Source organism: Myzus persicae, unplaced genomic scaffold, assembly GCF_001856785.1.
Source record: "Myzus persicae strain clone G006 unplaced genomic scaffold, MPER_G0061.0, whole genome shotgun sequence".
Lineage (NCBI taxonomy): Eukaryota > Metazoa > Arthropoda > Insecta > Hemiptera > Aphididae > Myzus > Myzus persicae.
This window is the reverse complement of record NW_019103960.1, coordinates 177767-191612: the sequence shown is the minus strand read 5'-3', so window position 1 is coordinate 191612 and position 13846 is coordinate 177767. Positions and strand designations below refer to the sequence as shown.

The following is a 13846-nucleotide window of genomic DNA, read 5'->3' as shown; positions in this document are numbered from 1 at the left end:
TTTTTCATGCAATCAGGTATTATTGTATTTATTTTTTAAGAACCTACTGGTTAAATAAACCTAATAATTAATGATACATCACAATTAGTCCTTATTTATTTTAACTATTTTTTAATACGAATAAATCTTTCTAGTCCTCTTTTTTTATCTACATTATTATAATACAAATAATGTAAAAAACTTATTACTATATTTTTTCATTTTTTTTTTGTAATTGAAACTCCGTATGAAATAATAACTTTTTTTAACTACTTTAAGTTTCTAGTCACTAAATTTGTTAGTACAATTTTTAAAGTCGTTTCTCATGTTTGATAATATTGTACAAGCAAAGCTCAACGGCAGATTTTTTTTGGTACTTAGTTATGTATAATTCTAATGTGAAGTAGACTGATAGAATTTTTATAGTAAAGCTTGAATTATATTAAATTTAATAAATGGAAATATATTTTAAACAATACTCAGTGTTTTTTTTAAAAAAATTTTTGATATTTTGTGAGGTTCCTCATAAATAAAAACAATTAATTTACAAAAATTGTGGCTTGGTCTTAACACTCAGTTGTGTAAGAGCATGTGGAACTGAGTGTTCACACCATCCGGTGTTGCTAGTTAACATATCTTTGCCACACATACACAAACACATGTTCAAACTAACTATTCTATCCCTACAAACAAAAACTGCCTATGGCTAAAGTTATCAGGATTAAGATCAATAAAAAAAAAAGAAAAATACACATCAAAATTCCGAAAGTGGAACGTAATATTAACTTTGACAAGAACTAAGAAAACAGTTTTGGGTCGTAAGTGAACAATTACTTACTGGGCTTAACAAGGCAACACCCTACTCGTGACTTTTATTTCAAACATATCAATCAATACTATCTGCAATCGTAATATAAGAGGTAAGTCAATTGTGTGATTTAATTTTTTTTCTAGGTAGTCTTAAATATTCTTAAATCTTAATGCATTTGGTATACACTAGTACATTTTTTTTTTGTTAATTTGACGACATAATGTAACCAAGTGAATATACAAATACGTAAACGTTTTAACAGTGTTCTAAATACTTATTTGTAAAACTGTAAAAGTGTGTCAGTATCTGAGTATTGTATTGGTATGCAAATACTTTTTTTTCTTAATTTTAATGGTTAATGAAACATGAGCAAGTTTTATAGTTATACCTTATTAGGTACTTATTACAATTTTACAGATTGTATCTACCCACTTTATATTTTTAGTAACTGCAGTTTATTTAATGTTTTTGTACATTTAATTTATAAATGCATATTATGTCCTATATTATTAATATAAAATTGACTTGTTCAAATTAGAATATTTATGATTCAATGAAATGGTTATTAAAGACTAAAGTTATAAATAATAATTTATTTTGCTTTTTTTTGCATTAATGCATTTTATAAGAAATGTTCAGAATTTAAATCATTCTTATTAGGATGATGCCAAAATATTTTACATATTTTTAAATATTTCATTAATTTGTAATTACTTTTAAACTTATTTTATTGATTCAATCATTTATCATTCTTCAATCATGTTTCAGTGAATAAAAACAGCCATTAATTGGGTACACTGTTGTTACTTATATTCTTAACTTCCATGACTACCTATGCATCCATCTCCAATATTATGCAAAATGAAACATTGAAAGATTACTTAATTTTCATCTCACTGAATTTTAGATTTGTAGTGTGTAATTACAACATAAGAAACAAAAAATATGTCTATAAATTATAGTAGGCAAACTGCCCAATTAGCAATAGAAAAATTAAAACTTGTAAGTAAAAGTATAGGAGTTAGAGAAAAAAATCTTTAATTTTTAGGACTATTGATTTTAAGACAGTCAATGACATAATGATTTGAGAAAAATATTACCCGAACTTTAAATTTTGCAGTTGTAATATTATTTTTCTTATTTTGTATTCATATTTTTGATAATTATATAATGTATTTTCCTAAAATGTATTTTATTTTACTAAAATTTACAAAAAATGAAAAATAGCGGATAGTATTTTGATAGACAAAAAAGATACCAGTTTTCTAGTTTCTATATTTATAATTTCATTAATTGGTTATCATTGTTATTGCACATTAAATGGGTAAGGATGATTTTTATTCATTATGCAAAGTAATTAGTGAATAAAGTATGCATGTAAGACTCATTCTAACGCATAATAACAATTTATCATACAAACCATATTTTTTATCATTAAACAATTATTATTTATAGAAACTTGAAACATTACACTATTACTTAAGCTACCATATTTTCTAACTACAATGACATTTTAGAAATATTTTAACTAAGTATAAGCTACTTATAGGCAATTTAAATTATTTAGTTGTTGAATTTTTATTATGCTCAGTCAAAAAGCATACAAATGTAATACAAGACCTTGCTTATGTTTTTGTAGCAATTTAAAAACATTAAAAGTACAAAGTCACAATTTTTGATAATATGTTGAAGACATAATATTATTATACATTTGTAATTCAACTACAAATTACTAATTTCGATGATGGGCAAAATTTTATTTTATATATTTATCATATTATGAAGTATATTATTGTAGACTACAAAGAATATAGAACCTACAAACATCTTGCAGTAATGTAGGCTGTCTTAACGACAAAATACAATTATCTATATATCTACATAACTTCTCGTATTACCTCGCACTACCATATATATTAACTAAACGAGTAAAGAACAAGTGCCCTCTATATTGTTACGCTTTCCACACACTCACTGCTTGACTAGTGGTATAAGGTCTATGGCCAATTTACACTTTGTTTTCAATTGAACAATCTTTGTATCTTTTAGGTTAAAATTAAATATCAGATTAGTATCTCAATAATTTAAAATATAGAACACAAAATGTGTCATTATCAGAGGTTAATAATTCAATAAAAAATTATTATCAATTTGATAATTTAGATCAAAATAACAAACAGTCTTCCTACATACAGCTTGTCATATTTATTATAATAATCGCAAACATCAATCATTATTTTTGAATAACGGAAAATTATATAACTATAATAAAAAAGTGCGTTAGGTTCTCTTAATCACTAACATTAATTTAATGTAAACATTGAATAGTTAACCATGAACGATCTAAAAAAAAAATTATACAATTGATTAACCAACAGACCACACTAGTGTGTGAAATATCAAGTAGTATTATAATTATACCTTATATGATTAATTATTTGTTTAAAACGAAGGTTTTTTGTTTCACAATTATTAATACAGTATTATAGAAGAAATATAAATATCAAAATAAATAGTATTAAAATCATTTATTTTTATATACTGCTTGTATGATAAAAACCATGTATAATTTTATAAATGCAGTCTGTGTTAAAATCACCAACAAATAAAATGAAGCTGACAGAATTTTGATGGACAAAATAAAATTCTTAGATTCTAGATCTATAGCATATAATAATCTCTAATGTCTAATGGGTTTTTATTGATCGTTAATCATTGTATACATGAAAAGAATAAGGATAATTTTTTTTTTCATTTTACAAAATAATAACTAATAATTTATGTACGTTAAGACATCATGGGAGTGATTGAAATAAACACTAATGGTACCCCATATAGTATGTACTAGGTTATTTTGGTCCGTACATTACATTTAATAATAATAATAGTAATAATAATGGCGGATTTGTAACAATGTACTGATTGAGGATTTAATTAAAAACTATATACTACACATCAAATCTTCTTTACACATTCACCAAACATGCACTTCACGGATCTCACTAATGATGTTGTTAGCATTCTGTAAGGCCTGTTGAGAAAGAGGAAAATGTTTACAACCAATTTTTACATGTAAAATTTAAATGATGGTGGGCATATAGACAATACCTTAAGCATATCAATAGCTTCTTTTCTGCGGTTGGATATATGTTCAGATTCATTAAGTAACTCTTCTACCTGCTCGGATTTATATAGATGTGTGACTAGTTCTGATTGCAAGTAGTTCTTCACAAAATTTACTAAAAAGTGCATTATAGCTTTTGGAACGCTGTCTTGAATAGATTTCCTCACAATGTAGAAATATGATTTGATCAATCTTTCTGTAAACAATTGAAGAAAGAAAGGTCAAAGTTAATAAGCATATGGACAAGTTAAGAATGTTATAACAATTTTTAAGTGGAGACCAATAAGTACCAATAACATCACAATCACGGAGTTCTTTCTCAGAGAGGTTCCTGTTGGATGGACTCTGCAAATCCATGCTGTTAAAACTACTAGATATAGTCGGAGGCATACATTCGTTTTGCATTTGATGCACAGGTGTTGTCGCTGGAGACGATTCTACGGAATTCATTTCACTCAAGTCCGCTTGATGTTGCTTTGGAGTTTTCTTCATTGATCCCGTGCTGGCAACACTCTTTAAGACATAAAATACATACATATTACCACCAAAGTTCTTCAGTAGGTGTGAGACAATCTACTCCACACTTACATGATAAGTAACAAATATCAATGAATTAATGTGTTATATTTTTTGATAGTACTTGAAAATTTAATAATTATTAGTTGTTAGAAAATAATCAGAGGTATGATAGAATATTTGAATGTTTAAATATTATTTTATAATATATATATTATATATTAATTTATACAAATAATTCATTTTCTTCTATCACAGTAGCTATGTATAATGAAATAAAATAATTTACTTAAAGGAAGTTAATCATGTGAATTATCTACTCCCGATTGAAATTTATAATACTACTAATACTAAGGGACGGAAGCACTCAATACAGTCCCATTGACTGTTGTCAAACATGAAAAGGAAGTATTCACTAACCTAATGTCTTGAAAATACTGGCTGCACAGATTTCAATTTTGAAAAGTGATTTTAATTCACCATGGTCGGGATGCCATTGGTTTTTTGTAGCACGCTAGAAAGAACATTCCCCCTAAAAAAGTAGCTAACTATCGCTCCTTTTTTTAAAATATAGTGCACTCTATTGTTTAAATAACTTTAACGCTACATTTTTTTTTAAATGTTATAACTGAAAATTGGTAGTTAATAGTTTGAGTACTGATTTAACATTAGGTCACTGGATGGGATTAAACTATGAGAGTTAATATTGGATTAAGCTGGAAAAATTCACTAATACTCATCATCGTTATAATATAAATAAATAAATATAATAGTTATGATATTATTTAAAAGAGATTGGTAAATTGCCCCCCCCCCCCAAAAAAAGGTAAGTAAACAGTCCCAGAAAAAAATTTTTGTAGGTACATTCATCCCATTTTTTAAATATGTAACCATCTTTATTAGAAGTCAAATTTTATATTTATGGTATAAATTGAAATATGTTATTTTTTTTGACACTATGTACTCAATAAATTTAAAATATTATACTCAGTAAAATTTGTATAAATTAAAATCTGTTTTTATAATATTATGCTATCAGTAACAACTTGAATGAAAAGGATTTAACGAACTCATATGTTGCTAGGACTCAACTTACCTACAACCTTTTAATACTCAGAACTCATATTATCACTTTCGAAATCTACACAAATTATTGTGGACCCAATTACCTAGCCTCTATTTTAACTATCACCAAAAAGGTTTAAGGTAGTGACAAAATAAAGGTAATTTTTAATATGCTAATCAAAAATTTCTAGCACGCTTAAGTATTACGTTACATTAAGTATACAACACACGTCAATAGCTACAAATAAAGTAGCATCACTACAACAAGCGTACTACTCCTGACCAGTGGCGCCGGATCCCCAAAATAAAGGTGTGACAACATTTCATCATAACACCCACCCACCTATAGGTATATTTAGGCGAGTGTTCGAGACCCCCCCCCCCCCCCCCCGAAAAAAAAAAATTGTTAGCCCCAAAAAATTCAGAGCACGTCAATCTAAAATGTAGTATAGGCCTTACAGGTTAAAAATTGCAACCTCCCAACTTCAAAACTCAAATTGCTTATAAAGTCATAACTGTTGAATTTAAATTAATTTTAAATTGTAATTAGGTTATATTTCACTTATATAATTAATAGTTATATATTATAATATATTATAATTTAATATTGTATATTATAATAGAAAAATAAAATTGCTAATGCACAACACGTCACCGAGACCGCCTTGCATAGTTGCATGACCATTTATTTATTTATTTATATTATAGCTTATTTGCTTATTGTATTACTAATAGAATACAGACATATACTAACTGTTTACAAGATATCTTAATTTGTGGCTATACTACTGTTAATTAATTTATTAGCTATAGTGCTATACCATTTTAATATATGCAATGACACAATGTTAATATACTATTAAGTATTACTATTTTTGTATTGCATAGGTGACACCTAACAGTAGTATGGTACCACCTACCCACCCACGACCCACCCCTTAAAAAGGTGTGACTGGCGTCATACCTTTATACCGTGTTCAGCGCCACTGCTCCTGACCACTGTTGATTCATTGAAAGTTATAACATTAAAGTTGTTTTTAATATTCCAAAAAATGTTTGTGATTATAAAAATAAAATGTTTTTGGTTAAAATTAATAAATTGGCTTATTAATAAATTAATATTTAAAAATAAATGAATACCTATTTAACTTATACTTAATTGTATAGTTATCTCTTAAAATATTATATATTGTGCTTGTAAATAGTGACTACTATAATGTATAATTTACTATACATGGACATGGCTGAAATTGACTAAGTAATTAGATATTGAAATGTGAACAGATTAAATATAATCAATTTATTCATACAAATGGCAGGAATGTTGTTAGACTAGATATATAGTACACATACTAATGTATATTTATTTGCAATACACCTTGTATTTACAAAAAAATCATCATGGAATCATATCAATTTGCTATAGTTGTCCCCTAATAATACTATGGCCAAAACTGGAGTTCTCTTAAAAACATTTTTAGTCTTTAGAAATTCGGAACTTTAGAATATCTTACAACAAACTCCTACAAAGATGTGTAGTTGTATGGATTGTATCTTGTATTAATTGTATTACTCTTCTACAATTTATTGTTTGTCTTAAAATTATGGCAAACTAGGAGGTTATCGCGTCTAATACAAATATTTCAATAAAAAATGAAATAAAATAAATGAAACAGTTAAATACTTCTCTTAAAAGACTGGACATAAAATAGTTATTTAATAATCCTTGATTTATTTTATTTTGTTCATCATTTTTACCCTCAATTACTGTCCATTATAAATACTTATAATTCAAGATTCATAATCTTAACTACAAATTTACACTAGGATATATATTTTTCTGATGTTTTTGTACAGGTTATTTATCAATAATGAAAATAAAATTGAGAACTACTCTCTCACACTTACATCTCTATCACATCCAGCCATAGAGTTGTTCACATTGTATTTTCTCAACATGCGTTGCCTTGAAAATTCATCTTCCTCAGCGCTTTTCATCATCAATGATACAAGTTCTGCGTCCCTATGAAAATCTGGATGTTTGGTGTTTATGTACGCCAATTCAATGGCCACCAAGTTTTCAACCTTTTTATATTAACATAATAAATATAAGTTTCATTATTTATCATAAACACTCAAAATATACCATAGCATTGGTTGTAGGTAAACGTCTGCGCAATAACTGTGTTACAACATCTACTATGCTTTCATGGAGCTTTGGAAATCTGATCATTTCCTGTTGTGATTCAATGCCACAGTGTTGGATCATACGCTGCATTTCTTCATGTACAAGTTCCACACACCGCAAAGAGGGTTCTTCTAGCCGGCGTATTTGTCTTTTAACTAACAACTCGAAAGATACTTCTGGAACAAACAATGCCGGTCTAGGCCCTGTGGCGTTTCTGATGGCGGTCAACACATCCATTTTGGATAAACCTGTCAGAGGATGAATAGAATCCAAAACCTTGCCAAATGTCTCGTGAAATATGTAACATATTCGAGCACCACCACATCTGTAATTAAATAAAATAGTTATTTATGTCAAAATAAAATATGATATATCAAAATTTTTAGTTACAGTTCAGTTGTTTCAATATTCTTTGAAGTACCATCGATTGTGGAACAATATGCTGCAGCAAATTTTGTGATGATTTGCAATAGTGTTTGGCTCTTATCTGATACATCGTCACCAAATGAGTACAATAGTGATTGGAATTGTGAAACCATAACATTTACTCTTGTCTAAAACCATACCATTCACAGATCATAAGCTTCTTCAGATTATTAATATATAGCATTCGAGTTGAAATCATGCAAGTCAACGATTTAATTATTTTTCAATACACATTTAATGTTTGATTTATTTAGAATAGTGGCATTCAAGTTTAACAGTGAATAAAGCTATGTTAAAGATAGATGTTTTTTTCCTAACCATTATTATAATCCCTTTCATGCAGACAAGGTACTAATATTTATTAAATTAATTAAATATTTTAATACAGGAAGTTTTTTTTTAATTTTTGAGGAATTATTCTGTTTTTTTTTTTAATAAAACATTTCTACAAATAGTATTTAGAGTTAAAAAATTAAACTGCATACCTCATATATGAATTAAAATTAAATCTTTAAATTTATTATTTTATACTTTGATAAACTTTTAGTCAATTAATAAAATGTTTTTAAGGCTTATTATTTTGGTATAAAGCAGCTCACAATTCTAAGTTAAGAGTACCCATACCCATATGAATTGCCTCGATCTTACAAAGATACAACATAAAAATTTATGTTTTGTAGAATATATTTTGTTAGGTTTGATATTAGAGTGAACTGATCTATTACCAAACTTAGGTAAGGACATTATCTGTACTGTCTTGTTGGTATTTTACGATAATTTAAATATTAAGTAAGCTATGAGTATGTAAAATATTAAAATATTAAATTACTTATCCCTTGTTTAAAAATTATAAAAACACAACGAAAGAACACAAATGTTCTAACCATAAAATAGGTAAATAGATAATAGGTTAATATCATCTAATAACACTAAGATAGCAACACTAAGATAGCAACACTAAGATAGTTCTGCTGAACTCAGATTCTATATGTTTTTTGCAAGACGGAGACAACATGAAAGGGTGAAAATGAGTTTATAATTTATTATGTTATCAACTGATGATATGAAGTATGTTAAACAGACTTAGTATTTAAATTAATATACATTGTATGATAATTTCCAAACAAATTATAACAATACCTAAATATTTATACTTCCATACAACTAACAAATAAATAACTAGCACAATTTCTAAATACAATTGATGATCAATGGTTAATAAGTGAAAAATGATATAAAAGTAGCTGTAGGCTTTTCTTGATAATTACTTTTAAGTTTGGCAAACAATCTCGAATGTGGTGCATTAAAAGTCTGTTAAGTGTCTTTGTTAAGTATGGAGTTCCATTTCGGTTTGCCAGTGAAGGGTATTTCCTTTGCAAGTAAGTAGATTCATCTTTTAGAGCATTAGCAATTGACTGAAAAAAAATGAAGGTTTATAACATGCTAATGTTGTCTTGTTATTCTACATTCTTTTTTCAAATATACCTTATTGTCATTTATATCTTGTTGTGATCGATTTACAACCCCAATTATTCCTAGTTTAACAGGAATCACTCGACCACATAAAATATCAACTGCATCAGTACCTGCAAAAAACTAAGTAAGTTACAAAAAATTACAGAAAATTTGACTTAAAAAAATTAAGTATTACCTGCATCCATTAAATCAAGTTTAGTGATAACAGCTAGAGTTCTTTTTCCTTCAGAATCTACTTCTTTGGCCAACTTCAAACTTTCACTATTCGTCATATCTGTGTTAGCGGTACTTACTGCCAAAATAATTGAGTTTGGATTCTGAATATACTTGACAACTAAATTTTTCACTTGAGATTCAATATCATCAGGTTGGTCACCCACAGGAACCTAAAATGTTTAATTTAATAATACCATGAACACATTCAATTTTAAATATTAAACACTAAATCATGAGTATCTACTTTAGTTATTCCAGGAAGGTCCACGAGCGATAAATTTAACACGTGTATGGAATATATTTTTAGGCTAATAGGTTCAGGGCATATTCCTTTATTGCTGCCGGCAACTTTGTTGGTCTCACGCTGAATTTCATCTCGTATTTCATTAAAATCTTTGAAAACTTTATTCTTACAATGAAGAAATTCGCCCCATTCCTCCAAATTGACTGTACCTATATAATTATGAAATAAGAACATTAAGATTAATTTATTTCAATCATAATATAATGAATAATAATATGTAAAAATTAATAATATTACCATTTTCTGAACTTCTATGTTCTTTATCAGTGAAAGGACAATTGACAAGCTGCAGAATTAAAGGACATCTGGTAACAATTCCAACACCTCTTGGTAAAAACGATCTACCAACAATACTTTCTATTACTGAGCTTTTACCAGAACTCTGTAAAAAAAAAAAATGTCATGATATTGTTTCATTAAAACCCTCGATTAGATGGCTTTATAATGAAAGATTAATATTATCTATTATAAAAAGAGAAGAATCAAAAATGTATAGTTATATATAATTTTGTATTCTATTTGCACTTAATTTTGGATTTGAAATTAAGAAAGAACTGTCACTTAAAAAATATATTGCAATTTGTCAAAATAAATAAATTAACTAATGGTTGTAATATAATTTTTTTTTGTTTTTTTCTAAACTAAAATCTATTGGACATGTATAAATTTGAGCTAAGGAATAAATAAATATCTGTAACAAAAATATTAAATAAATAATATTTAAGACCACAAAAAAAGATAAAATTAATTTAATTTTTTGTTGGTTTTATTACCATTAAAAAGTACAAAAAGTAACAACATGCCAAGTCATTTTAATGTTTTAAAATTATTTCTAAAATTTTTATTATTCAGTGGTGTATCTACAAATATATAACGGTAGGTTAGAGACATTAAACGAAAGCCAACATTACTGTTTTGAGGCCATACATTGTGATAAAATGGTCAAATTTATTTTTAAAAATATAACCCTCCATTCCCTGGATCTTGAGTCATAACTTTAAGAGGATAACTACACAGGCATTTTTTGTCTATATCTTACAAGTGTGTAACATACCAAAATTACACTCGGCAGATCACATTTAGCTCAGTTAGTTTAAAAATTAGAGTGAATTAACCTATTATAAAACTTGATGGTAAGAAAATTATCTGTGTTTATAGGTTGGTTTTTTTTACAATAGTTCAATTTTTGGGTATTCAATGTAGTATAAATTTAAAATGCTCATGACTCACTTATAAATTAAATTATTGTAAAAAACCTACATAATATAAACACAGATAATAAGTTGTGATATGTTTTACTTCATAACTGGTTGATTCACGTTAATTTTTACACTAACAAAATTAGACGTAATCTACCGAGCATAAATTTGAGATGTTACGCACATGTAAGATGGAGACAACAAATGCCTGTGTAGCGTCCTCTTAAATATTTTAAATAATATAGTAAATATATGACTCCCTTCGACAACTCCCGCGACGCCCCTGGGAGCCGCGAAGCACAATTTGAATACCTCTGCCGTGTAAAGGTCCTCACACACTGCAGCGGTAACGGTAAAATTCTTTTATCTTGGCGGTGCCGCTGCGGTGGCGGTAAATTGTGTCCGGACTCATTTTACCGCTACTGCTACCACTGCAGTGTGTGGGGGGACCTTAATATAACAATTGCCTGCTATGTACGTTTGGTTTTTCATTGATCAGGATAGTTAAATGACGCATTGTAATTACCAACTGTGGTAAAGAATACAATTAAATCCTAATGATATTTTTTTATTCACACAGAATATAATTCTAGTTGTACATTGGTCATTGATAAAATTGAACCCATGATAGATAATAAACTGGATGAAATGGGGAAAAGTAATATGTGTACCTAAAGCCTAAAGGTAAGTAAATACCTATAAGTAGGTAGATAGTCCATAAAATGATTACCTCTAACAAATAACCGATTTGTTAGAACGGCATATTCTCACCGTGACAGAAAACAAACATACCTGCGATCCGACAACTACAATTTGAGGAAGCTGTATGGCATCGTAGCCGACAGTGTTGAACACGTCTTGTAAACGATTGATGACAGGAATCAATGCCTCCATTGTAAGCGTCGGTGATCCACTGACGGACGCGCTGACACCACGCAGGCTAATTCCTTCAGGCACGGAGTGAGTTTCCACCGACGAGTACTGCTCGTTGACGGGCGGCGGAAGGAGGGCGGGCGACGATTATTTTTTTTAACTTATTCTAAAGCGGCGTCTACAAATATTTGATCGGGCGTATAGAATTCGGATGTCGGTGGCAGTTGTTGGCAAATATTCTGAAATTCAAACGGCGACGTGACCAGTGACAATATAGAAACAATACCCTACACAGACGATCGGCGGGGAATGGGGATGCGCGCAATGGAAATATTGTAATGTCTGGCAAACGGCAGTCGGCAATGTTCACGGTATGTCGGGATCGGTATCGACGCGCTGCGGTGATAACGATAACGATTTTCTGCCGCGACCGACGTCCAGCTGCAGCTGCTAGTGCAAAAGGCGCGTTGGTCGAACCGTGGTAACGGACGCCACCACTGGTGGTACCGTGAAATAGCTACCTGCTGTGGAGGTTTTTGTTGATTAGCGAAAATGTTATCACTGAAGAGTGAGGACCGCTGAAATACAAGATTTCAAATTTACGTAAATAATATGAATGTTATGACTTATAACTTATCTCTCATATATTTCCTCGTTATAAACTCGTTAAAATATTATGTAATCAAAATATTTGACGAGAAATGTCGAGAATATCATATTATTATTTATTGTATACTATTTTTAATTGTTGAGCTGTGATATAACGTATAATATTACGTTGAAAGCTATTAAAATTAAAGAATAAAAAAAATAATATAAATAATATAAAATAATTTTATACGAAAAACGATTCTGAACGAAGATGTCCAGTCATCCTATAATATGACTTGTTAATTTGGTATATTTGATGATGGTATTGTGATTAGAGTAATTTATTTTACTATTATGCATTAGTAGGTACCTACAACAGTAGGTTAAATTCATTTTTTCCAAAAAATTACTTGTGAAAAATCATTGTGTGTATAAAACATAACAATATACTGTTTTTTTTTTTAAGTACCCACGAATAATATTTTTAAATTACAACAAAATAACTTAAATTATTACGCTTGGTTATTTAATATGTAATTTCGTCCAAATCTGAAAATAAAATAGGTCACTATAAAAAAAAACTGTGTTTCTATATTTTTTAGATTTTTTGGTTACAGAATAAATGATTTGTGTTTACCTTCCTTTTACATTTTTTATCCTTAGCTATAAAATTTGATAATTTTGTAAATATTTAACTACAAAATAATTTGTAAATTATCAATTTAATAAATATTGTGAAAATTTGAATTTTAAATAGGTTCTTATAAAACCAAATCGGCCAATGTTTATTTAATATTTTTCAACTTCTATTGCAACAATTAATCAGGAACATTGTATTGAATTTTCAAGTTTTTTGACCACACAAATAAAAATGTATTGATATTTATAAAATGAAAAAACTAAAAAAATTGAAAATGCCTGTAAATAGCTCAAAACGAGTTGAAATTTTTTGAAATTTTTTTGAAGTATATGAATTGATTAAATAAACATAATATGGTGTAAATTTAATATATCCATCTACAGTTATCCGTTTTAAAATTAACAACAAAATTATATAATCGTTCAATGAGAAATCAAG

The 13846-nt window shown here is 28.3% G+C and overlaps 1 protein-coding gene across 1 annotated transcript; it reads right to left on the bottom strand.

Annotated features, from left to right (window-relative positions):
• Positions 1–3342: 3342 nt before the first annotated feature.
• Positions 3343–12198, bottom strand: LOC111036950 (dynamin-1-like protein). The gene is made up of 12 exons (XM_022319272.1): positions 12097–12198; positions 10343–10487; positions 10046–10254; positions 9761–9971; positions 9595–9695; positions 9378–9524; positions 8074–8237; positions 7642–8008; positions 7404–7580; positions 4205–4427; positions 3899–4110; positions 3343–3821 (listed from the first exon to the last, which is right to left on the bottom strand). The coding sequence occupies exons 1-12, from the start codon at positions 12196–12198 to the stop codon at positions 3765–3767; spliced, it is 2115 nt and encodes a 704-aa protein (XP_022174964.1). The 3' UTR covers positions 3343–3764.
• Between the last annotated feature and the right edge of the window lie 1648 nt (positions 12199–13846).

Bases quoted from the DNA above. Each gene is read 5' to 3' on its own strand.
- LOC111036950 (XM_022319272.1), bottom strand. From the start codon at position 12,198: ATGGAGGCATTGATTCCTGTCATCAATCGTTTACAAGACGTGTTCAAC. The intron at 8,238-9,377 runs GTAATTATCAAG...GTATGGTTTTAG, and splicing joins ATTGTTTGCCAAACTTAAAA to ACAAGAGTAAATGTTATGGT. The intron at 3,822-3,898 runs GTATTGTCTATA...CTTTCTCAACAG, and splicing joins AAGCTATTGATATGCTTAAG to GCCTTACAGAATGCTAACAA.